The sequence below is a fragment of the Pogoniulus pusillus genome, chromosome 18 (assembly GCF_015220805.1).
Source record: "Pogoniulus pusillus isolate bPogPus1 chromosome 18, bPogPus1.pri, whole genome shotgun sequence".
NCBI lineage: Eukaryota > Metazoa > Chordata > Aves > Piciformes > Lybiidae > Pogoniulus > Pogoniulus pusillus.
In genome coordinates this window covers 14,652,831-14,679,114 of record NC_087281.1, presented here as the reverse complement: position 1 = coordinate 14,679,114, position 26,284 = coordinate 14,652,831, and the positions used below count along the sequence as shown (strand labels likewise).

At 40.8% G+C, this 26,284-nt stretch overlaps 1 protein-coding gene across 1 annotated transcript in view; it reads left to right on the top strand.

Annotated features, from left to right (window-relative positions):
• Nucleotides 1–26,284, top strand: part of GALNT2 (polypeptide N-acetylgalactosaminyltransferase 2) — a 101,472-nt gene that overhangs the window by 42,080 nt on the left and 33,108 nt on the right. Inside the window, exons 2-5 of the mRNA XM_064158507.1 lie at nt 12,786–12,876; nt 18,239–18,392; nt 24,952–25,050; nt 25,649–25,716. Of these exons, the coding sequence (XP_064014577.1) occupies nt 12,786–12,876; nt 18,239–18,392; nt 24,952–25,050; nt 25,649–25,716 (412 nt within the window). The remainder of the gene's footprint in view (nt 1–12,785; nt 12,877–18,238; nt 18,393–24,951; nt 25,051–25,648; nt 25,717–26,284) is intronic.

Genomic DNA, 26,284 nt, shown 5'->3' with positions numbered 1-26,284 from the left:
GGAAGAAAGGGACCTGGGGGTACTGGTAGATAGTAGGTGAATATGAGAGAGGTTATTCTTGTTCTGTACTCAGCACTGGTCAGGCCACACCTTGAGTCCTGTGTCCAGTTCTGGGCTCCTCAATTCAAGACAGATGTTGAGATACTGGAACATTGAGGGCAACAAAGCTGGTGAGGGGCTTGGAACACAGCCCTGTGAGGAGAGGCTGAGGGAGCTGGGGTTGTTTAGCCTGGAGAAGAGGAGGCTCAGGACAGAGGTCATTGCTGTCTACAACTACCTGAAGGGAGAATGTAGCCAGGTGGGGGTTGGTCTCTTCTGCCAGGCAACCAGCAACAGAAGAAGGGGACACAGTCTCAGGTTTTGCCGGGGGAAGTCTAGGCTGGATGTTAGGAGGAAGTTGTTGCCGGAGAGAGTGATTGGCATTGGAATGGGCTTCCCAGGGATGTGGTGGAGTTGCCATCCCTGGAGGCATTGAAGAAAAGACTGGCTGAGGCACTTAGTGCCATGGTCTAGTTGACTGGGCTTAGCTGGGTGCTAGGTTGGACTGGATGATCTTGGAGGTCTCTTCCAACCTGGTTGATTGTGCGATTCTAGAAGGTGTGCTTGAAGGCATGGACATTTTTTCTTCCATTCTTCTAATCCAGATGGTTCTTGCATTGCAGCTGAAGGATTGCCTACTGCTTTCTTCAGAAGTATATAGGTGGAGAATTTGGACTACCTGTGCCATTAGAATATTTCAGTATACTTAAGCTATTGGATACATACATTTCAAGTTGAGTTCTGTTGATTTATGGAATCCTTCATTTTTCTTTCAATTATTTAACTCCAGTTTCCTGGGCTTCCAGAAGATGCAAGACTTTCTTGTGTGCATGAATACTGAAACAAAGAACCATACCTTTTACTCACTGTGCTTCCCCAGGTTCCTGCTGTGGAAAAGTGTTGGGTTTGGGAGGGATTTGTGTTTTTGTTTGGTGGGGTTTTTTGGGGGGATGTGGGTGTTTGGTTGGTTATTTCAGTTGGTGTGCAGGTTTTGTGGTACTCTTTTTTTTTTTTTTTTTTTTGTTAGACAGTCAATGTTAGATCTGAGAGCAGGCAATAATGAGTTAAATTTAAAGAGGATTAGGGACAGCACTTTGAAATGCAGGCTAATTCATCGGACACTTCTAATACTGTAGAATTAACAGGAGATGGCATTAAATCATGCTTGAGCATTCGCTGAAGTAATGGCCTTCTTTCAAGCAGAAATATATATAGTGGGGTTGAGTGATGGGTGGTTTAATGTTGTAGTTGAACTTGAAATCCTTTACTTGTAATGAGAACACCCCTTTCAGCCCTTTTTTTCCCCTACTACCCTGATTGCTGCTTCCTCTGCATCAAATACCTCGGATAATTTAGTGGTTGATCTTGTTATTTTTAAAGAAGCTCCACCAGTGAAATAATACACCCACACATCAAGTCAGCTGAATGAATTTAATCACCTGATCTGCCATACCAGTGTCTGTAAGGAGAGAATTGGAGACTGTCCAGCAGCGAAGTGTGAACAGCCCCTTTCAGCAGCAGCTGGCCTTTAAAGCAGCTGACTTGTCGAGTCAAGCAGCACCAGCTACATGCTTGCTTTGCAAAGCACTGGAGCAGTTTTAAGATGATACTGCCCTTCTAGTTTCTTGTGCTTACTGGACTTACTGCTGTGTGGAAACTGGTGTTCCATGTTCCACCTACTTGGTGAGGCTGCACCTCAAATAATGTTCCCTTTTGGGCCTCTCACAACAAGAGCACTGAAGTGCTGAAGCGTGTCCAAAGAAGGGCAGCAAAGCTGGTGAAGGGTCTGGAGCACAGGTCATATGAGGAATGTCTGAGGGAGCTGGGACTGTGCCTGGAGAAAAGGAGGCTAGAGGAAATGGTCTCAAGTTGTGTCAGAGGAGGTTTAAATTGGGTATTAGGAGGAAAAAAAAATCACCAAAAGGATTATAAAGTGTTGGAATGGGCTACCCACTGAAATAGTGGAGTCACAATCCCTGTAGGTATTTAAGAGGTGTTTAGATGGGGTGCTCTGGAATGTGGTTTAGTGGTAAACTTGGCAGTGCTTTTTGTAGTTGGACTTGATTACCTTAAAGCTTTTTTTCTTACATAAATCACAAAGTCATAGGTTGGAAGGGACCACCAGAGATTGAGTCCAACCCCCCCTGCCAAAGCAGGATCACCTAGAGTAGTTTGCACAGGAGTGCAGCCAGCTTTCTCTTGAAAGCTTTTAGAGAAGGAGACTCTACAGCTTCCCTGGGAAGCCTGTTCCAGTGCTCAGTCACCCTCACTGTAAAAAAAGTCTCCTTGCGTTGAGGTGAAACTTTCTATGTTCAAATTCATGTCCATTTTTCTTTATCTTATTACTGTGCACCACTGAAAAGAGATTGGCCCCATCCACTTGACACCCACTCCACAGATATTTATATGCATTGAGATCTCCTCTCAGTCTTCTCAAGACTAAAGACTAAATGATTCTATGATCTTTCATCTGCTGCTAAGATTAGACTAAACCACTGTTGGTTAATTTTTTGGATGACTGAAGCTCCCACTGTGTCTGGGTCCAAACTGGAGACTATGCTGCTATTAAGATACTTGAACATTTGGATTTCATATCTGGGAAAACACTTAAGCAGGAAAATGAATATGCACAACAATTCTCAAACAAGAACTGTGGACCTCGAAAGAAGCCCTGTTATTCATCAAGCCATGCCCTACTCTTCTGGGAACTGTTGCTGCTTTTTCTATCCTGTCCCACTCCAGAAACTGCTCAGTTTAAACACGAAAACTTAAAATACTCTTTGCAAGTGTTATACAGCATGGTAAGAGCTGGAGGTATGAGAGGAGTGCTAAAATAAAAGCTGCTGCCTATGTGTCTCAAAATGTTTCTTAACCCATAGGAAATATGATGACAGTGCTTCCCGGAGGTGGCCATACCAATAAAATGCTTTCTTTAAAGTTGCAAGTGGTGAAGATTTGTGACATCTTACTGATTCTTCTTTGCCATTGAAGCTTTTTTCTTTGCATATGTAGAACAATAGATCAGATCACTCAGCTTCTTTTGATGATGATTTATGATTAGATTTCTTTTTCTCAATCTAGCACAACTAAAAGAGCAACGTAAACACCAATGCTGCTGAGTGTGCACTTACTCTGTAAATTGTAATTTCAGAATAGAAGAGTGTTTTAAACATTACTTCAAACCCTCCCCTATCAACTACTGAAAGACATATTTTGTTCTCCATCAATCTGTCCCTTTGAGAACTAAAACTGATAGACTTAGAAATTATCCTGAATTTAAGTATTCCCTGCAGATGTTTTATGTTCTATTTCCATAGTCTGTAGCAGGTAGTACAGATAAGTGAGATTGTTTTTGAGACATGATATGTTTACACAGCTTCATGAATCATGAGAAGTGAATAACCATGGGGAGAAAAAACACACAAAAGACCAAACAAAACAAGCCAACCACAACAAAAAGCACACAGACACAAAAAACAAACAAACTCCCGAGCCTTTTAATACTCCTCTGCAGTGTTTCTGCTGCATTTGTATTTTCTGGTATGTGAGACTTGCCCCTTGCTTTTGCTGGTTTGAGGTAACAGTGTCTCCCACACACTGGAGTGAGAGTGAGATTCTGGTTTGCTTTCTGGTCCACAGGCACCTCGTGGTGGTTGCTGGTCCCTTTTCTGTCTGTGGTAGCCTCTATGGAGTGTTTTGCTTGGTTAGTTAGGCTTCTTTAGAATCATAGAATCAATCAGGTTGGAAGAGACCTCCAAGATCATCCAGTCCAACCTAGCACCCGGCCCTGTCCAATCAGCGTAGAAGCATAGAATCAAAAACTTGATCTTTAAACTTGAGTTAGAAGTAGCCTTTGGCTTTATCTGGACAGAGGTGTGTCTTACCACACTCTCTTGACTCTTCCTCTCTGTCTGATGACCACTTCAGCACAAACAGCTTTTTTTTGTGGTGCAGCTGAAGGAAAAAAAAGAGTGTATTGTAACTTGAGGTTTGTGGGCTTTGTGAGGCTTTTATTTCCTCTTTCTGGTGATACACTAGCTTACCCATTTTTTGGGGCAAATAACTTTGTTGACTTCTGCTTTCTTGGTAGGTGATGAGGCTGGCCACTTAGTTTAGACTGTATGAAATCTCTAGGCAAACTGGAACATGATTTATTAGGGGTCACCTGGAGCTGGATACTTGAATTTTCATGGAGCTGTGAGTGTGGCATGGGGTATTTTTTTTTCAGTTTAGGATCACCTTGTATGATGTCAAAAGCATTTATCTTTACTGTAAAATAGTCTAAATCTACATAGCATTTGTGAGTGTATTAATTAATCCGGTGTATATTAAATGGATGTGGGGATTTAGGGGATGTCATTGTGCTACTTTTAGATTATCTTCAAATTTAATTGGTTTCCTAAAATACACTGAATTGCAAATCTTCATATTTAACAGCTTACCAATACATAAAAGCTCACAGCCTGGATAGCCCTACCTGGAGTTTTCTATTGCTTTTTGGTTCTTGTCAATTGAATAAGTTTATTATGCCTAGAAATATTACATGAAGTTGCTTTTGATTTGAATATTCAAACATTTGAAAGATGTCATGACTTGGTCCTGCCCTTACCAACTCTGGTTTAGCAGGGGCTGGGGGGGGTTGCTGTGCCAAGGGTCAAGTAATTCCCTTGGAGTAAATGAAGACGAAATGATGCTAAGTGGCTGATGAACTGGGTCTATTAGACTGAGCCAGAACAGAGGGAAAATGGGAGGGAAAAGCTTTGGGAGAAGTGCATGTGAAAGAGAAAGGATATCACCATTTCCCTGGCTTGAAAATGGTGGCATTGTGGCAGGAGCAGTTCCAAGTTTCTTGGCAGCAGTGGGGAGCAGGGCTATGCCACTTGGTTCTCTCTAGGCTGCAGGCAGCACCAAGCAGGGCCATGACGCCTGGCTTCTCTCCAAGACCCAGGCAGCGAGGCGGGAAGCTGAATAGTGCGGGATGGTGCCACCTCCTCCATCCCCCCTGCCCCTTCCTGCTTCCACGGAAGCAAGCCAAAAGTGCTGGATGCTGTCTTGTGCTTAAGGTCCACCTGGATTAGGAGAAACAGGTGCATCAGAACCTACTCAGCTACTCTAGGAGCATCAAAAGTGAAGTCTGATAAAAAGATGAAGTGAATTGAGGGGGGAAAAAAAGGCAGAAATTAAGTGCCAGCAGCAGTACAGAAAATTTGGCTTTGGCTGAGTCTGTGGCTTAGGCCTCTCTCTGACTCTGCTTGACTTTGAGTCCATGCTTGGTGTAGACATCTGAATTGTAACAGTCATTCAAACTCTTGAGTTGCCAAGTGCTGCTCTATATAACATCAAAGTACTTCTATGTATCTGCCTCCCAAGTACATGATCAGAACAGAAATATATATATATATAGTGCTGAGAGGAGTCTGCAGCAAGCGCCCCCCTTCTAAAATCATCAACTGGTTTGACTGATCTGTACTGCATGATGCAGCAAAGCCTTGTATTAGGCCAGATGGATCAAATGGTGCTCTTTGAAGATGCTGCCAGCATTCAGCTCCTCTTAGAAAATCATCAGTAGAAGAAAATCTGTCTTCATCTGGCCCGTGGCCAACATCTTAAAAGCTAGTACCAAACCAGATACTATGCTCTAACGTGTATTTTGAACCATGAAGCCACTTTCTCAATTATTCTATCTAAATGAATGCTACCAAGGCAAGCAGAACTTTTGTATTCTTCTGTGTAATTCCCCACTTGTAACCTGTGTGAACTGTTCAAAAAGTCGTGGGGGTACACGTGGCTTACGGAAAATGAGACCTCGCAACACAAAAAGCGCTATTAGGTAAGGCATGTTTAATCAGCGCTGGCTGACAAGGGGAGGTCATCCTCCAAAGCCCTTGCACAACTTCACCTTGTTCAGGTGAAATGTTTGTACTACAAAATCATACGTATTCAGTACAGGGGTAGGGTTATTACAGTTAGTTCTGGGAATAAGTGTAGTTATTAGAGTCAGTTCCTGGAACTCATTTCCATACTGTCCCACCTCTTCACTCATGCTCATTGCCACCTGGTGGTCGCCTTTTGGGGTCTTTGGGAGGAAGGTCTACGTCTTCCTCACTCTGATCTCTAATTTTTGTCCACCTGGCATCAGTTGTGGGTTACATTCTTGGCTGGAGTCTCCAATGTTCTCATCTTTGCATACAGTATTCTTCTCCATGAGAGTGTTTCAAGATGTTCTCAAACTTAACCCACCTCCTTTGTGTTTATCTGATGGATGATGCTTTATATCAGTGCTCACAAAGTTAATGATTTAACTAGGTTTCTACACTCTATGTTCTCTGTCCTTTTTCCCATATCACATGGTGATGAGCAAAGCATCATCAAGTGGATGGCTTTAGCCCCTGAATATAGCACTGTATGTTAGCCTGTGAGATGTTTCCATCTTGCTTGCTGCTATTTCCATGGAGGAAACAGTGAACAGCTGTCCAGAGAGCATGTGGTTCAGTCATAGTTCTCAACCGTCTCCTGGCCCAGATACAGCATCTGGGTTGTCTGTGAGAGGAAGGGCTGGTGTGGAGTCATACTCTGCTCCCACTTAAGTTGTTTTCAACCATGGGAGCTTTGCTGAAATCTGTGATGACTTGCTACTTGCAAGGTGTGTGGTTGTTGGGGTAGGCCTGATAGGCCCAAAATAGGCTTCTGCATGTCCTGCCTTGGCTAGGCATGTGTGATACAATCTGCCTAGTGCAAGGCCTATGCTTTTCCCAAATTAGGGAAAAGCAAGCTTATGGCTTTGCCTGATATGGTGAGGTTTGGCTAACTGCCATCCCGATTGGCTATTCTGTGTCCAAAGGGCAATTAATCTCAGCCCACATAGATAAAAGGAGATACACAGGTAAACAATATGCTCGCTCCCTTGTTTTCTGCTCTCTGCTGTGCTCTGCCATGCCATTGCCTGCTGCAGTTGCCTACTGCCTTATTGTTTGCTGGTAAACTCCACTGTTGCCAGTTACCAGGGGCAGACCCTGGATGCCTGCACGCGATTGGCCTGTGTGGCCAGCATGACATCGTGCTGAGGCTGCACCACATCTGCCTCTACACCTGAAAGTCCTGCTTAGAGAAGCCAGGAAACAAGGTCAGAGATTGCCTCTTTCCCCAGAAGCCAGGAAGAATTAAGTCTCAATGTCCAATAAGACCGAGTCCCCTGAAAGTCTTTGGGCACTGTCTGGACTGTGGCTAAGCCCCATGAGTCAGGTAATAATAATCTGTGAGTAAATGCTTAAATGCCTCTTTGTAATTCTCCATTGCCTTCTGCCATGAGCAGAAAGAGCTCCTTGAGCCTATCTACTGGGCAAGCAGCATACTGACCGCAAGCAGCGTTTGACCGTGGGAATCTTCCCTCCAGTTTAATGTTTATACATTTTGCTGGTTATTACTAGATCTAGATATTATCCATAGAATGTTTCCATGACTGTGTAAGAACCAAAATGTTATTAACATTAGTGGTGGTGAGAGCTCTGAGTAGCAAAATTAATAGAAAATATTACTTTTGGAAAAAATATCATCTCGCATCAATTAATTTCCCCTCCCCAACAGTGGCCACTTAAATATATCAGTGGGTGATAAGTTGTTCTCTTGTTGATGGGAACCCAGTGTGGGACAGAAATCTCTGCTGTGATGACATCTTATGCATAGGAGTTAAATGTCAATTATGTGAAACTTAAAACTCTAATTAAAAACTGTAGTGGAAGACAGAAACGAGTAACAGTAGCAGCTTAAAGTGTTGCGGTTTTAGGGTTGGTGGTGTTAGTTTGTGTTGTTTCTTTGCATGGGTGCAAAACCTCAGGACTTGTATTAATTGTGTGGGTCAGTTGGTTTGTTTTCTGTGCCAGATGAACTAATAATTAACAAAATGTGAATTGCATTGCAATGCTTGTAAGGGATATAGTGTTCAGTACAAAGAAATGTAACAGAAGTGTGAGGGTGAGTGGCCTGGAAGAGCTAAGTAACAGTAAGGTAGGCTATCTACTATGCATGTATGTGTATAATTGCACCTTTCTAGTCTTACATTGCTTGTCGAATATGATCGTTTCTTGTAGATATGTAGAAATGACCTAAAAATGTTGGAATCTTGCTTTGCATTTGCACTACTTTGTCCTCCCTTTGCCTGCACCGCAGCAGCTGCAAATGCATGACTAATCATTTCATAAAACAACTCTTTTTTTCTAGTCGACTTCTTGAAACTGGAGTTTCATATTGCGTCTTTGCCTCATCTCAGATTCAATCTACAGATTGCAGTAGATGAGTTGAACAGGAAAAGAAAAGGCTATAGCAAGGTTTGTGAACTTTCTGAGGTGTAGAAAGTAGCATATCCTCTAAGAACAGGTTGCTGTTCTTCAGTGACTAATTGTGATGGTTTGGGCTCTTTCCTGCCCCCCCACACTTTGTATTTGCCCCAGCTAACTCAGACGGACCCTGGGAATATAGATGAAGCAATTTATTTACAGCTAGCAGAATTTACAAGCAGCTATTTACAATATATACAGTTATATACAATTATATACAGAAATATACAAAGGATAAACAATACAAAAGCACAACTCCCCTCCCAGAAACCAAGGTCCCCAGGAGGGGCTTTTAAACCACCCCAACACCTCCCCCGGCCCCTCTCAACCTTACCCCAGTTCTCAGGAAGAAGAGAGGTGCGGTCAAGAGGTTAGGGAGCAAGGTTAGTAGGAGCAAGGTTAATGAGATGTGACCAGGTCTGAAGGCAAAGGCAGAAGAAAAAGACAAAATGGAGAAAAAAGTCTTTCTTCTTCCCAGAGCTCTCAGCGAGACTGTGAGAGAAGTTGACATCAATTGTTTTCATTTCACTGCCCGTTATCTAGTTCTGTTACCAAAACATTCCAGCTTGCTTCAAACTAGCACACTAATCAACCTCTAGTCCCCTCTCCCCTCAGTTTATTCAATTTAAACATAATGAATTGTGCTTATGGTTTGGGAAGAACATTTTAACACTTTAGATGTACATCATCTTAACTTCTGAGCTTTGGAGGAATTGCATAACCTACTTTAAAACTGCATTTAATTTATGTTTTATTGGTACTACTACAATAGCGTTGTAAGATTTCCCACTAAATGTAGTTGCAAGGTTGGTGTCTTGTTTCTTTGCACATCTGCTACTGAATCAGGAGTTAATGGGAAGCAGTGACATGCTGTGTAAAGTTAACATGTGTCAAATCCCTGTGACATGTGCATTATTGCTGATGTACTTATTTTGATGTTGCTGTATGTGACCTGGTTTGAGAACATAACTGCATGAATGACTCCACATGTATTATTCTGTGTGCAGGTAATGTTTGCTTAGTGCCTTTGCTAACTCACCAGCTGCTCTTTTATGTTTTAATAAGCTCAAAATACTTTTCAAGGGATATTTACAGCATTTATATACAGCCTGATATTGTCAGCTTTTTTTGTGTGTGTCAGGAAAATAGTATTTTAAAGCATAAAGTTCTAATAGTATTAATAGTGTATGAATATAGAAAAAAGCATTATCCTATTATTTTTAGTTTCTATTCATTAAATCTTCCTCTTGTGCTCTCATGATTAAAGAGCTCTGCCTCTTCTTAAATGGTTTCAGTTGCTTTTAATCCTCTCTTAAGCTTAGCTTTTTGTGTGAATGACTTTTGTCAGTGTAGCCATTGTTACCATCTACCAAGAAGATTACTCATCAAATGCAAGTGGCTTCTTAAGATCACAGTAGAAGCTGGGATTTTGTTTCACTCTAAGCAAGCTGAAAAAGCAACTTTGTCCTGTGATGATGACAACACAGGAATGTCATTTGACCATATGATTCATTTGTGTATTGCACCAAATTAACATGTTGAAGCAAATTGAAGTCAGATGTGAAGAAACTTGTATTTATGTCTATGGTTTTAATATCTGCTTTCTTCTCCTTCTATGAACTCCATTTTTTTTTTTTTCTAGAGGATATAACATATTGTTTGTCCCTCAAAGGCTTTGTTTTCCCACATGCACTTTCCAGATGTTTTGTTGGGTGAAAGTTTGTGCTTAAGACAGAACATCCATTTTAACTGAGCAGTCTATTCTAAAAACAGTTGTTAATTTGGAAATACAGCAAAGCTCTAATCTAGGGCACAAAGGTTCAGGGTTAATGTCTCATACTTTCCCATCACTGTACTGTTTTATAGGGAGACCTGAAAGGCAAGTTGAAAATCCAGCAGTCTGCATTGAGGAGCTTCATCCTAACAGCTGGGCTCACCTCAGAATATCTGAAGGCTGAACTTGGAGTTTCCTAAAAGGCTCAGATTTGTAATAATGCAAAATGGCATTTAGCTGTGTTCAAGAAAAGACTGGCTGAGGCACTTAGTGCCATGGTCTAGTTGACTGGATAGGGCTGGAGGATAGGTTGGCCTGGATGATCTTAGAGGTCTCTTCCAACCTGGTCGATTCTGTGATCTCCAAATCTGACTTTACCTTTGGTCATTTATGTTATTTAAAAAATCTGAAACTTTACAACCAAACACAAAGTGGAAATGATTTGATAAACAATTATCATGGGACATACTCTTCAGCTAGCAGCGTTAGGCAGAGTTTTTCCTTAAAGACATGGGAGGAGAAAGCACTCAGTGGTTTTTAATTGCAGGAGAAATCCTTGCAATTTCTTCTGTTCCTAAATAGATGAATTTATTTTTCAATTTGCATAAGTATTTTTTAAGACTCATTACAGTAATCCAGAAGAGTGGAGAGATTCATGGAATTATGCAAATCTTGACATTTATAATGGAAGGATTTTTGTTCCACCTACAGTTGATAGTTGCCCTTATTAAGGGTTTCCGGACTGTTGCTATCTTTAAAACATTGCACAAACCAATATAACCAGTGCAAATACAACTTGCAGAAACCACAGAAGCCTGCTGTTCTAATGTACTGGTGGGACTACGTGCACAAAGGCAGATAATTTCCCTTACAGCATAAGCCATGATAATTTTCTTGAAATGGATTGTTTGATTTTTGAAAGTATGGGGGGGAGTGTTGTTGTTGTTGTTTTGAATCTATCTTTAAGCAAAATTATTGATCTCCACAAGGCCCAGTGGCCCAAAGCATGGACCAACTCAGTGAAATCTGGATAAAAGCCTTCTCTCTGGCAGCCTGGATTTGTGATGCTGTGGAAAACATGCATTTTCATATGTAGCATTTAGTTTGTGGCTGAAATGCACCCTATCATTGGGCCTGTTCCAACTACTTTCTGTTCTAACCAAAGAATTCCCAGCCATGGCTTGGGAGCTGGGATGGCAGAGACAGTTTACACTATAAGGTTTGTACAGCATCACCCTTTTCTGGAGAGTGACAGATTCCTAGAAGAGATACAAACTGTTGTGCACTGCTTGACATCAGTGTGGTAATATTTAGTTGCACTTACTGATCGGTATAGGTGTGGTATTGTATCTTGCATGCTGTACCAAAGGTGTTGTCTTTATCAGGATTGTGCAAATAAAACTGATAATATAATTAGGACCTCTTCAGTGCAGATGTAGAAAAGGAAACTGAATTTCTTTTGGCAAGTGAGCAAGAACAACAGAAGGTGAAGCCACTTAAGTTGTCTAAATGTAGTCTGCAAGTGGCATACAGTCACTAATTATCTTTTTCTTAAGAGAAACAGTAACTTACCTCTTCCCTGCTTCTTCCAAATGCATAATGGGATAATTCAGCTTCACATCTTGTATTTTTGTGGTAATTAGCATACAAGAATGTGTTGGGGTTTTTTTTTCTGTTGAAGGAAAACAAGAGTTACAGATTCAGAATAAATGTTGGAAACTGAAAGAGTGGAGGAATTGAACTTCATATTTTTCCCCACCTTCTAAATGGATGTTGTCGATACTACTGGATACACAAATCCAGCACAGTTGGTTTTATAGCACAGAGTAAGCTCCCCTGAAAAGAACACATGGAAATAGGAACTTGAAGATATTTTGGCAGTGTTTTTTCCAATGTGAAAGCTGCCACTCTGGATATAACTGCTGGATAACTTGACTTTTCTTTTTCAGATAACTTAATTCTTATTAGAGTAGGGCTTTCTTCAGATTTTGTGTAGTATTTTTGCCTGCTTTGTTCATTTGAGTATTATTACCAGGGGAAAAACAAGCAAATAAAATTATTCCATCTCTTTCCTAGTGCATTTCCTTCTTTAGTTCTTATTTGTAAAAAAGAAAGCTACTTTTTCATCATTTAAATGTTAAATCCTATCTTAAATTTTCATTCTGTTTTTTGTTTGTTTGTTTCTCTAGAATGGAGGGAATACCTTGTAAAATCCAGGGTCAACTCTCTTGAACTGCTTAACAGGCTGTAGCCAGGTGGGGGTTGGGCTCTTCTGCCAGGCAACCAACAACAGAACAAGGGGGACAGTCTCAAGTTGTGCCGGGGGAGGTATAGGCTGGAAGTTGTTGCCAGAGAGAGTGATTGGCATTGGAATGGGCTGCCCAGGGAGGTGGTGGAGTCACTGTCCCTGGAGGTGTTGAAAAGAAGCCTGCATGAGGCACTTAGTGCCATGGTCTAGTTGATTGGGCTGGGCGCTAGGTTGGACTTGGATGATCTTGGATGTCTCTTCCAACCTAGTTGATTCTATGATTTGATGAACAAGTTTTAAATCCACAGAACTTCTTTATTGGTGTTTACTTGGAAAGCGCAAAATTAAATCAGCTAAGAAGATTATTTTAAATACTATGTACTTTTTTCAGGAGGACCCAAATGATATTGACCCCAAAAGAAAAGACCTGCATGGCAGTGATGGGGAGGACAAATCACAAAATGTGGAGACACTACCTCCAGGTATTTCAGTAACATTTATTGTTAGCATTTGTTCTTGAAAGCATAAAACACAGCAGTTGTTCTGATTCTAATCATTCTTCATAGTTGGAAGGGGTAGGATTGTTTTAGCAGTGTGTGCTTCTCTTTTTTTAAAGCTTCAGCCTCCTTAAATCTTCTTCACCGTTCCTTTGGGATTTAAGCCACAGAGCAAGTGACTCTATGCTGTTACGTTTGTATTGTCCTACAACAGGTTTGAAGGTACTGTAAAAGCCTGTGGTACAAAAGCAGTCAATTTCTCTTGTTGGAGAATGCTGATAGGCAACAGACAAGTCACTGTGGGCCTTTTTCTGACAGAGGTTCAGCCAAGATTCTGTCCACCTTGTGATGTGGCAAGTTCTCCTGACTATGCTGGGGTAGGGTGCCTTGTTTTTCTCATGCTTGCTCAACATCATATCAGAGCACCATGGGTTTTGAGTGAAATGACCTCATGTCCTGAGGATGAGCTAGGAAAAGAAAGGAGTCTTCATTTCATGTGACTTCTTCCATAAACTTCTTTTCCTGCTTAACTGTTTCACATCAATGAGATTTAATTTAATATAGCTCAAGGAATACAGAAATAGCAAAAGGGATTTGAATATTTCACACTGTATCGGAAAGTGTTAAGATACCTTCACAACACATTTCACTCTCCTGCTATTCATGTTTGGCTTACAAATTTATCATAGCCAAACATTTGAAATACTTGGTCTTGCAGAAAGGGCTAATAACTAAAGCAAACTTTCCTTTAAGCAGCTGGAAGCTTCCATCCCCAACATCATGTGAGGTATGCTTTTTGTTTTACAGTCTTAAACTCCTGATACAGTATAAGATGTTTGATATTCGTGGCTCTTTTGTGTGTATGTCTAGCCTTTGGCCTGCCTTGTTTTAGCTGATTTCTGGAGAGGGGAAACAAGACTCTGGTTTTGTATCCATGATTTTTTGACAAAACTTTTATTTTGTGTATAAATTGGAAAATTAATCATAAACTTAAAGAGCTTTAATTTGGTTTTTGACAGATCTTTTAAACTATTTTCTTTTCCCCATTACCAGAATTCTCTTTATATGTTGTTACTGGGATTATACAGATCAGCCAATTTTGCACCTTCCAGCTACTCTTCCTATTTCCCCTTCTTGACTGTTTATGCATTCTAGTCCTAACATTTCCTTCATTTCCCAGTGGCCCTGTGTAGCTATCTGAGTATTAAAATTAGTGAGAAGTGTTATATGTTGAAAGGGAGAGAGATTGGAAGCTGGAAGGGTTGGAGCTAGAAATAAAATTAAGTAGAAAGTAGAACAGGTCAGGGCTTTTTTCATTTATCTGTTGATTAGTAATCTCTTACAACCTGATTTAACAGGCAGGTTAATCGTTACTGCACAGAGTCTCAAATGAAACATCAAAGGCTGGGCTGAGAGAATTGCACACTCTTGTATCACTGTTTTGATTATTTTCAATTCATGTAGGCAAACTTTGAATCCTTATGGCAATGAAGATTGGAGTTCTTCCTTGCATATTCTTTGCACTGTTTTATAACACATTTTTCTGAGGGCTTTGGTTCAAAGATTTCTTGCTTTTCCATTCAGGTTAGGAGACTTGGGAGTTTAGGTTTCAGCATTACTGAATCACATTATCTTTCAGAACTTCTAAGAATTAAGGGATTATTAATCTTTATAGAAAGCCATTAAAAAAACAACTCTTCTGTTTTTTTACTTTCTACACATCAGAGTATACCAATCCTTTGTTATTTGGTGACTTAAGTGGTGCAAAATTTTGATTGGTTATGTGTTAGAAAGACAAGCCCTGAATTGTATCAATAAGGAACCAAATCAAAACTACAGAACCAGTTCTCTGTAACGGCAGGAGTTTCAAACAGCTCTTTATCTTGGTTAATGAAGATCTGGAATCTCTTAACGGCTGTAAGTAAAAATAAATAATTTATACCAAGTCTCCCCCTGCTTTTTCAAAGCTGTATTGAGTCAGTGAGAGTGTGAAAGCTATTTAAGGGACTCTTTTTATCTATCTTTTTGTTGCGTGCTGCTCGGTTGTGTGCAGATTTATCTGCTGTGCTATTACTTCTCTTCTATCTCACTTCAAGCTGCTCTTACTGTTATCTTGACTCTTCCCTAATAGATCTAATTCATATTGCACAGGATTGACAGGGCCTTTTGCTGGAGCCAGAGCCAGACTTTGCCTCCTTCCTGGCAAGCCAAATTTACTTCTTATATTCTGTGACTGTCATTGCTTTCCAGTAAATGTAGCCCTGTACAGTGGCATTTGCTATCTTCTCTAAATTACTGTATGCTGTCTGGACTATATTCCACTTGGGTGGAAAATGGAATGGAATAAACTCTACCAAAGTAGGACTATTTTTAAAATACAGCTACTTATTACAGATTTTAAAAAAAGTGCTTACTGTTTACAAATAAGCAGCTTACTGAAAATAATAGCAGTGAATTGCACTGCTTTTGTTGCTTGTTTTCTTCTCCAAGACATGAGAGTTGGGAAACAACAGGGGCAAAAAGGAAGAACGTTAACAGATATCATTTTGTTTCTACTTAGCTTTTCAGGCTTGGAAGAGCCTCTAAAACAAGCACTTTTTTGTAAAAAACAAGTTTGGCATTCTGGTTCTAGATTTATAGCTGATTCAGTGATTTATTTTTTTTTTTGCTGAGTTTTTTAGTTTTATTATGAGTTGCTTGGGGTTTTGTTCAGTGTGTTAATTGTTTGTTTTTCTACTAGTCTCTGTAGTTTATTTACCCAGGGACGTGGTTGAGGCCCCATCCCTGGAGGTTTTTAAGTCCAGGCTGGATGAGGCTCTGGCCAGCCTGATCTAGGGTAGGGTGTCCCTGCCCATGGCAGGGGAGTTGGAACTAGGTGGTCTTTGTGGTCCCTTCCATCCCTGACTGATTCTATGATTCTAAGTTGGAGTGGGTTAACCACTACACCTGGGGTCAGGTTCAGACTCACCCCCGGGGAGGAGTCAGGAGGACCTAGGGTCAGGTTCAAGACCACTCCCCAGGAAGGTTAACCCTTTACAGTGCCAAAGAGGTTGCAAAAGCATTGCCAAGTGCTCAGGGAGAGATGATCTTGTGCTCTGTGCTGTTTTTTCTAGTTTCCTGAATCAAGCCACTCTGCATTTTTCTTGCTTCTGAGGTTTGGTGTAATCTTTATAAACAACTCTGTATTAGGTTATTTGTAGTCAGTGGTAGCTGACTGTGATGTAAACTTGTTTCCAAAGTGAGTTCTTGGAAATGCTTTGAAGAAAGAATTTGAAAGGCTTAGAAAAACTCTTGGAAATCTATGGGCTATGAACAACCACTTGAAAGTTTCCTCTGTAGAGTTCTTTCAGTAAGTAGAGTCTGAAAATCTCTACTTCTCTAACAGTTATTTTGTCCAGTTTCCCCTCCGCGCTGCTTTAAGTTTCTGTTAAATGTTTTGCAATCAGTTTTTGTGTAACTCTCTTCTTCTGGATTCTCTCTGTGTGTGCACATTTTAACTTCCATAGGATGCTGATTCAGATGTAAAAATAATTGCTTAGTATTAACTAGCTGGCTCTTGAGCCAGTAATCCAAAAGTATGGACACTTTGTTTTACTCTGTGACTTTACTTGGGTGTTGGAGTCTTCTTGAACCAAAAATGATCCCCCTCTCCAGACTTGATTTTTCTGCCTTGCAACGGCCACTACTGAGAACCAAATCATACCATGGGTCCAAGCTGCTTTTGTAGATGAGCTGCCTGAATGCTCCTGAGATGACAGAACTTTTCATCAAATTTATACAACAGTCATTTTGCTTAACTAGGAGAAGTGTTCCTCAACAGTTGAGGCATGTCTTGTGGTTAGAAAGCTCTACATGAGGCCTGCTTGAGTTTCTATACTCTTCACCTTGAGTTATGAAACCAAGGCAGAAGTGGAAGCATCTGAGCAACACCTGACTCATTAATAACTGTTTAGAGTAGTATTTCCTCTATGCATAGTGTAGTTTAGGATATGCCTGAGCCAGTCTAAAAGCTGAGCTTGAATGGAGTGATCTCTGCAATCTTCTACTTTATTGAACTTAATTTAAAGTACCTCAAAAACTCTCTATGTCAGTTATGAAAACAGTATTAACTCCTCTCATATGTAATAATAGTGAACCCCCAAACCAGCTTTTGCCCTGTATGATTTTATGCTAACAGCATGCTGCGTTCACTGCAACGTGCTTGTGAGAGATTATAATACATATCCACGTTAAAGCAAGAGTTGCATTGCCACTTGAGCTATAAATTTGCTGTAGGTAGCATGGGTTTGGCTGTCAGTATGCAAAACCATAAACATTCAGCTGGAGTTAAGAGTTTGTAGCTTTAAGACAGTTGGTAAATAACATACTGTTAGCTCACTCCTGAAGATTAGGAAACATTTTTTCACAGCAAGAGCAGTCAGGCATTGGAATGGGCTGCCCAGGGAGGTGGTTGGGTCCCCAAGCCTGGATGTGTTTAAAAAGTCATTTGGATGTGGTTCTTGGGGATATGGTTTAGGGTGAACCTTGTAGAGTACAATTATTGGTTGGACTTGATGATTCCAACGTGAATGTTTCTTTGATCCTGAAATTTTGTTCCTGATGTCTGGATGCTGATGTACACTTTCTGTCTTAGTGATATGACCAGTCACCTAACAGCATCCTTGTTAAAAAGAAAGTCAGTCTGTGAATACATTCTGTTTGTTAAAGGAGATTGCAGTCTGAGTGGAGAGTCATCTGGTGGTCTGCCTACATGAAATGCTGGGTTCTGAGAATAATATTGTCCTGTTTCTCAATTGATTCAATTAAAACTGACTGTGTTTTTATTTATGATACAGTAACTCAAGTTATATTTTCTTTGAAGTTTGGACTGCATCTTAGAAAAAAAGTATTGCTTGGATAACTTTATACCCAGGTATAAAGTTATCTGCTACATTAATGCCTGTCAATATGTGTAGGTTGTGGTTTGTTGGTTTTTTAAATACATAGAAATTGTGGTGGTCTGAGTTAAAACACCAAACAAAATAGACAAGATGAAGCATGGCCTGGTGATTGCTTGTTTAAATTGAGATCAGTGGAACAGTTTGTTTTCATATTAACTCACAGGAGGTTCTAGAGGAATTTAATATGGAAAGATTACTGATGTTACACTGTTAACAATACTGCTGAGATTTAATCACTTAGTTGCAAAACTAAAACCAAAACAACAACAACACCCCCCAAAAAAAAAATTAACCCCAAAACCAAGCAACCAAATCCCCAGAGCAAACCCAAGCTCCTTATTCAGTTATGGTGGTATTGATGGGTGCTGTTCTTTGAAATTGCATGCTTTCCTGGTTTTCTGTTGTAGGCAAAGTTCGGTGGCAAGACTTTGATCAAGATGCTTATGTTGGCGCTACAATGGTGCGATCTGGTCAGGATCCCTATGCCCGCAATAAATTCAATCAGGTAGAAAGTGACAAACTGCGAATGGACCGAAGCATTCCTGACACTAGGCATGATCAGTAAGTGCCAAACTGAGCCATGTTTGCCTTAGATTAACCTTTCTTTATGACTTTTGAGCAGCCAGAAGTGTATTATAAACAAGAGCTCTCCAGCTTTCAAATTGATGGGAGTACTAAACTGTGATGTGATCCTTAAACACGGAGCTAAAGAACAACAAGTCTTATTCAGGATCTTCTGTTTCCATGACTTCCATCAGTGTGTTCTATGTTGAAACTGGTGCTGCATTTCAGTCTCGTTGTTCCTGTTTATCTAATGGTTTTTATTCATTCCTATATTTTTAGGATTTACTGTGAGGGATGATCAAAGAGTGGAGTGGGTTGTCCAGAGAGAGTATATGAAGTCTCCAGGCTTAGTTAGGGATACTCAAAGCCTGCTGCAGAGTCTGCTGTAGCTTTGAGCAGGGAGTTTGATGAAAAGATTTCCAGGGGCTGCTTTGGATCTCAGTTGCTGTTTGAATTTTGGTTTTCTAAGTGTGTGATGATTGCCAGTTCCAGACCTAAAGAAATCCAATGCATACCCCAGTGAACACAGGACAGAATTACATTTCAGGTGCTCAAATAGGAAATATCACACTTCAGAGAAAGGAAAATTAATATTTGCTTGTGGGTTGAGAAGACTTCCATTTAAAAAAGGGCTTCAGTGATTTAGATTAATCTAGCTTTAAACAGAATTGATTAATATTAAAATAACAGTTGCTTGTTAGGACTTTATAACTGAAATAAAAATAACAAAAACAGGTTGAACTTGGTTTTAATAACTAGACAGGCATATTCCCAAAGCATTAAATTACTCAACTGTGTATATGTAACTTGCCTAATTGTGCAGCTAGGGTGAAAGCACATTCACAGCTTAGTAGGTAGACGAAGCTGGAGGAAACTCCAGAGGGGGAGATAAAAGGACAGTGCCTGTTTGTTTTTTCCTCCATAAAACCTGTTTTTCTCCCCATAAAGAGAAATGGTGTAGTGAAAGATGTTTCTATGAAAACTCACAGCATTTACTGTGTTATTTTTAAGTCAGTTGCATAATACCATATTTTTTTTTTGGGTTCCTTTTAAGCAGATGATTTTCAGATAACGGCAAATTATACAAGACTTGCTTTAATTGAATGCCAAAGTAGGAAGAATCTGATGCTTCTCTTGTTGCCATGAAAACAGTGAAAAGCGTGTTGCCCGTGGCATGCTGAGGAGTATAAAATGACTTTTGGATGTTCTTCATTACATTCATTACATGAGCTTTCATTTAAAATAAATGCAGGCTGAGTCTGTAGAACAGATATTCTTTTCCAATCAGAACCAAGCACAGCTACCAACATCTAGAAGCTTCTCTGATGCAGATACTCTGAGTTTTTAATTTTTCTGGATATTTAATAACCTCTGATGGTTACAACATCTGCTCTCTGTTGAGAACTTAAATAAGGGAGACGGCAGGAGACATATTGCAGTGCCTTTATTTGTTTTAACTGTCAGTGTTCTGATTGTATGCTGACCTGCCTGCATGGAGCTGCAGGAGAACCCTGCAATGGAGAAAGAGAGAGAGATGTTTCTGAGGAAAAAGCTGTATCTGTGCTGTGGTTATTACTTAGAATTTGCCTTGGAGCAGATTAAAGGGCCTATCACTCATAGAATCAACCAGGTTGAAAGAGACCTCCGAGATCATCCTGTCCAATCAACTAGACCATGGCACTGAGTACCTCAGCCAGTCTTTTCTTGAACACTTCCAGGGACGGCAACTCCACCACCTCCCTGGGCAGCCCATTCCAATGCCAATCACTCTCTCTGCCAACAACTTCCTCCTGACATCCAGCCTAGACCTCCCCCGACACAACTTGAGACTGTGTCCCCTTCTTCTGTTGCTGGTTGCCTGGCAGAAGAGATCGATCCCCCACCTGGCTACATCCTCCCTTCAGGTAGTTGTAAACAGCAATGAGGTCATCCCTGAGCTTCCTCTTCTCCAGGCTAAACCAACCTCAGCTCCCTCAGCCTCTCCTCACAGGGCTGTGTTCCAGGCCTCTCACCAGCTTTGTTGCCCTTCTCTGGACATGTTCCAGTATCTCAACATCTCTCTTGAAAGGAGGGGCCCAGAACCAGTCATGGTGTCCTGACCAGTGGTGAGTCCAGGGACAGAATAACCTCCCTTGTCCTACTGGCCACACTATTCCTGATCCAAGCCAGGATGCCACTGGCTCTCTTGGCCACCTGGGCACACTGCTGGCTCATCTTCAGCTACTCTCTACCAGTACCCCCAGGTCCCTTTCTGCCTGGCTGCTCTCCAGCCACTCTATCCCCAGCCTGTAGTGCTGCTTGGGGTTGTTGTGTCCAAAGTGTAGAACCCTGCACTTGGCCTTGTTGAATCTCATCCCATTGGCCTCTGCCCACCTATCCAGCCTGTCAAGAGTCCCTGTGCAGGGCTCTCCTGCCCTCCAACAGATTGACACCTGCTGCTAGCTTGGTGTCATCTGCAAACTTACTGATGCTGGACTCAACACATGGTCATCTTTAAAAAAAACAAGAAACAAAACCTAAAACCCAACGAAACCAAATAGAAAACAACCTGAAATATCCAACAACCCCAAACTGAAGTAGTCATTCCAGCAAATTGTGTCTGGCTGAGGCACTTGGTGCCATGGTCTAGTTGACTGGCCAGGGCTGGGTTCTAGGTTGGACTGGATGATCTTGGAGGTCTCTTCCAACCTGGCTGATTCTATGATTCTATCTCATTTGTAGCTGCTTGTTTTTATTTTAAGCAAAAGGGATAAGCAAGAGATGGGAAGACACAATATAAGAAAGCAAACAGAAGAGGGGATTTGAACAGGAATGCAGATTCTCATTCCAGCTGATGCTCACAAGTGCTACTTACAACAGCTTTGGGTTTCCTTCTGTTGCAGTCTGTTTATGATGTGTGACTGAGAGCTATTCCTGTCATGGTAGATTTTGGAGATATAGAAAGTCAGTGTCATAGTTGTAGGAAGCTTCTAGGGCTGCCCTCCTGTGAATGGGATGAAGGGTGAAATACTCCATGGTTTTAGTGCACCAGTGTCCACCATGCTTACTTTGGACCAGATGCTTCTGACCACATCTCTCACCTGATGTGTTGTCATGATTCTTAAGAATAACTGGTAAGTACTTGAGCTGAACTTAACTATGTTTAGTCTCATGATACATATCTCATTTGGCATGAGGTCGGAAGATTCTAATAGTTGCTGACGTTCTGTTTCTAGCAAAGAAGAAACAAACTTTTCTGTCTCTTTCATACCCAGATATCTGTTGAGGTGAATGTACTCCTTGCAGTGCTTGAAGTAGGTATTTCTGTCAAAAAACATTTTCAGCATATCACAAAGGTTTCAGAACATTTGTTAGTGGTATGAACTAGTCCAGTGACTGACATTTCTGAGGGAAAGAACGTACTTGTCATGTTTCAACTGATTTTAATGACCTTTGCTAAGCAGTTAAAGCCCAGATTGAGGTTTTCAGTTCCCTTTTATCCAAATGTATTTTCTCATTCTACATGTAAAATTTAATTGCTTGGGGAAAGAAAGCTTAATCTCTGTGCAAAAAGTGACTTCAAAAAATTATTCTGATGCGAGTTCTTCATGTGATAGCTGCAGGCACAGTAGTAGGCTTATTCTCTGTGGGCAGTTTAAAGTTAGCAGAAAAAAAATGCCTCTTTCGACACCATTGGCTTTGGTGTGTAATAGCTGGATGTCTTGTAATTGTCCAAATGAATTGCCAGGTGCTTGCACCAGAAGGTCTCAAGTCTTTTCAGGAACACATACTGGTTTTTGATTTATTGAATCATGGAACTATAGAAACAACCAGGGTGGAAGAGACCTCCAAGATCATCCAGTCCAACCTAGTGCCCAACCTTGTCCAATCAACAAGACCATGGTACTAAGTGCCTCGTCCAGGCTTTTCTTGAACACCTCCAAGGATGCTGACTCCACCACCTCCCTGGGCAGCCCATTCTAACGGCAAATCACTCTCAATTGCTTCAGCAGTGGATATTAGTGATGAAACCATCTGGTACTCCCACCTTTTGAGAAACAAAGCTAGACAAGGCCTTGCTAATCTGACCCATGAACTGCAGGATTGGCGTGAATTTCTTCAGTGCATGCTGAGGTCACCACAACACGAGGTTTTATCTCATGGCAAAAACACTCCTGTGTGTGGCATTGTGAATATATTCTATTGAAAATGCTGCAGGTCCTTGGGATTTTATAGAGGGTCAAGAAGCACATTTCTGCTTACTCTCTGATTCCAAGAAGTTGAAGATTGTGTATTTTATGATGCATGTCACAGATCTTTAACCACAATCATAGAAGCTTTTTATATAAGGTGGAGGGGATCCAGTGGGATCCTGTGGTGTATTAGGAGGAGTGTGTCCAGCAGATTAAGGGAGGTTCTCCTCCCCCTCTACTCTACCCTGGTGAGACCTCATCTTGAGTACTGTGTTCAGTTTTGGGACCCCCAGTTTAAGAGGGACAGGGATCTGCTGGAGAGGGTCCAGTGGAGGGTGATGAGGATGATTAGGGGACTGGAGGGCATGGCTTATGAGGAGAGGCTGAGAGACTTGGGGCTTTTTAGTCTGGAGAAGAGAAGACTTAGATGGGATTTGATAAAGGTTTATAAATATCTGAGGGCTGGCCAGGATGGGGAAGACAGGCTCTGCTCACTTGCTGCCTGGGATAGGACAAGGAGCAATGGGCGTAAATTACAGCAAAAGAGGGGAGCTACAGGGGGGGAACACAAAGGGGGAACTACTTTACTGTAAGGGTCACAGAGCAATGGAACAGGCTTCCCAGAGAGGTTGTGGGGTCTCCTTCCCTGGAGCCTTTCAAGGCCTATCTGGATGTGTTCCTCTGTGATCTGTGTTAGTATTGTCCTGCTCTGGCAGGGGGGTTGGACTCGATGATCTCCTTGGGTCCCTTCCAACCCCTAACGTCCTGTGATCCTGTGAGGCCTAATTTTAGATGTTTAGGTAGCAATGTAACTTGCCTCTCTCTTCTTAAAAGCTAGTTTGGTTAATGCTGCACAGAGTACACAACTACATCCTGAATTTGCAAGAGGTGTATAATAGCTGAGTTTATCTGCCCTGAAGGCAGCTAGGCCTGTTCAAACTAGTGTTGAAAGACAGAATAAGTGAGTAAATATATCACTCATCAGCAGAAACTAAACATGTGGTGTTTTCTAGTACTGCAAGTGACTAATACAGGGAGAGTACTGGGATTTTTATGTTTGTCAGTGGATTTGAGCAGTTTAGCTTTCAGTAGTCTTGCAGGATGTTTGCTTGGATTTGCTTACTTTTGCTTATTAATTTCAGGCTGCTAGAGGTGATGAAAAATCTGATGGCATAGTTGAAATATTTCATTGTCAGCGTGGGTTGGATGAGATTCCATGTTTATTTGGCTCAAGGTTGTTACAGCTCCCTTTGCTTTTCAAAGTACAAATACTACAATCCTTATATTTTTCTGTTCTAAATGAGAAATTATGTCTATGAGGAATGTCAGGATGCTACAGTAGCTTTAAAAATAGAAGTGGGTACATGGCATTCTAAAGAAGAGGTATGCATTAGCCTGTGAGCATGTGCATTGCCATTGAAAATAGGCTGATTTACTTTTGAATGGCTTTAAAGCAAAACAAGCACTCTGCTTTCATTCTTTGTTGTATGAAAGGTATTTGTGACATTGCTGTAAAAGTCAGAAGCTTTTCAGTATCTGTCTATCTAATTCTGACTTCTTAGCCTGTTATGTATTAAGATAACTTATACATACATATATGTATATATATTAAAAGTGCTTTAAAGCACACTAGCAGACTAACCTTCTGTGATGGTTTGGGTATTACCTGCCCCCCCACCCCACACTTAAGAAAATCACTCAGACTAGACTCAGCTGATCTGGAAATTAAAGAATGAAGCTTTATATTTACAGCTTAGCACCACAATATACAAGCAGATATTTACAAGAGATACAGAAATAGGCAAATTAAAAAATAATACAGAAACACAACAGCCCTCCCAGAAACCAGAGGCCCCAGGAGGGGTCCACAACCACCCTTCCACCTCCTTTCCACCCTTCTGACTTATCCCAGACTTTGCCTTGCATTCAAGGTGAGTTTGGAAAATTGGCCAGGGGAGTTAGGAAGCAGAAAGATTAGTTATGCAGACAGCAGGTTAAAGAGAGAGAAGTGCATGCAGCCAGAGCCCAAGAGCAACTGTGTTATCTATATTTATGTTCTTGTTTTGATACATCTCAGCAAGCCTATGAGTGAAGTAGACATCACCATTGTTTCCTTTTCACAGCCTGTAATATAATTCTGCTCACCAAAATATCCCAGCTAGGCTCAAACTAGCACACTACCAAAAGTGGTGGAAAAGGAGTTGGTTATGGAAAACTAAGACTGCTCACTATGAATCATTTCATCTGCAAACAAGGTGTTTCAGTCTTCCTAGGTAGATGTAGAGCGCACATGAGTTTAACAGGTAACTGCTTCCTGATGAAAGATGTCTGCTGATTCTGGGGTGTAAGTAACCACGTTTAAATGAGGGTATTATGTCTTCTAGGTGTCAGCGGAAACAATGGCGGATAGATTTGCCAGCCACTAGTGTGGTGATCACCTTTCATAATGAAGCAAGATCTGCTTTGCTTCGAACTGTTATCAGGTATACCTGAGACCTTGATTTTTTTTCCCTTCCAGACCCTCTGCAGTCCAATCACTTGAGTCAAGTGATATCTTATGATAAGGAAGGGAAGTAACAATCTGTTACGCTATTCTGAAACATTTGAAGGGGGAATGATGAGCCTTAATGTCATTCGTGCCTCCAGTTCTTATGTTCTGAAATTGTGGCATGAAACACACAAAATAACTCTCCTTAACTACAAATGCATGAAAATGTGGAGCATGTCACTAGAGTTTGGAGTTTGACTACATAGCTGGTTTCAAGAAAGACTCAGAAAAGGTGGATTTGCAGGCCATATGTGACTTAAAGCTACCTGCAAACCTTCCCTGTTACAAGTTGTCTAATATCCAGTCTGATTTCCAGAGGCTGGAATTTTAGGAGGGAATGGTCATACATGTGGCCCTTTTCACAAATGGTTTCTATGAGAATAAATTGAATAAGCTTCTGTGAGAGTAAATTGAAGATAGGATCCCTATTGTAGGTCTGTTATGGATATGGATTAACAAAGTAACTGTTTTTATGACATGATTGTGGAAAAATAAGACTGCTTAGTATGATTAATCTTTTATTTCTGTTTCAGTGTCCTTAAAAAAAGCCCACCACATCTTATTAAGGAAATCATACTGGTGGATGACTACAGTAATGATCGTAAGTCATTTTACAGGGTTTTAGCTTTGTTTATTCTGATAAGACTTTCTGTAGGTGTTAGTGACTTGGTTAAGAATAGATTAAATGAACAGGAGTTTGCAGAGACTAATTCAGAACTAGTTTAATAATTTTATATCTGCCATTGTGGAGATGGGGAGAGTTTTGTTAAATGCTTCAGGTATACTTTATTACTTCTTGCTAGCTGAAGGAGTGGCATGTATAATTGAAAACAGCCTTTACATAGTATGCTGACTGATGCAAAAATAAATCCCATGGCACTTGCACCAAATAGTTATAACAAAGCCTTAAATGAATGCTAGTCTCCATCAGTCTCTTGAATAAAATCCTACTGATGCTAAAGTCAGCGATTGGGATGTACTAGGCTAACTATACATACACAATATAAACTGGAACAATTGAAACCCACCTCTGAGGAACATTTCTAAAAGGAAATTAAGGTCTGTATTTGCATTAGAATAGAATCAACCACGTTGGAAAAGACTTCCAAGATCATCCAGTCCAACCTAGCTCCCAGCCCTATCCAGTCAATTAGACTATGGTATGAAGT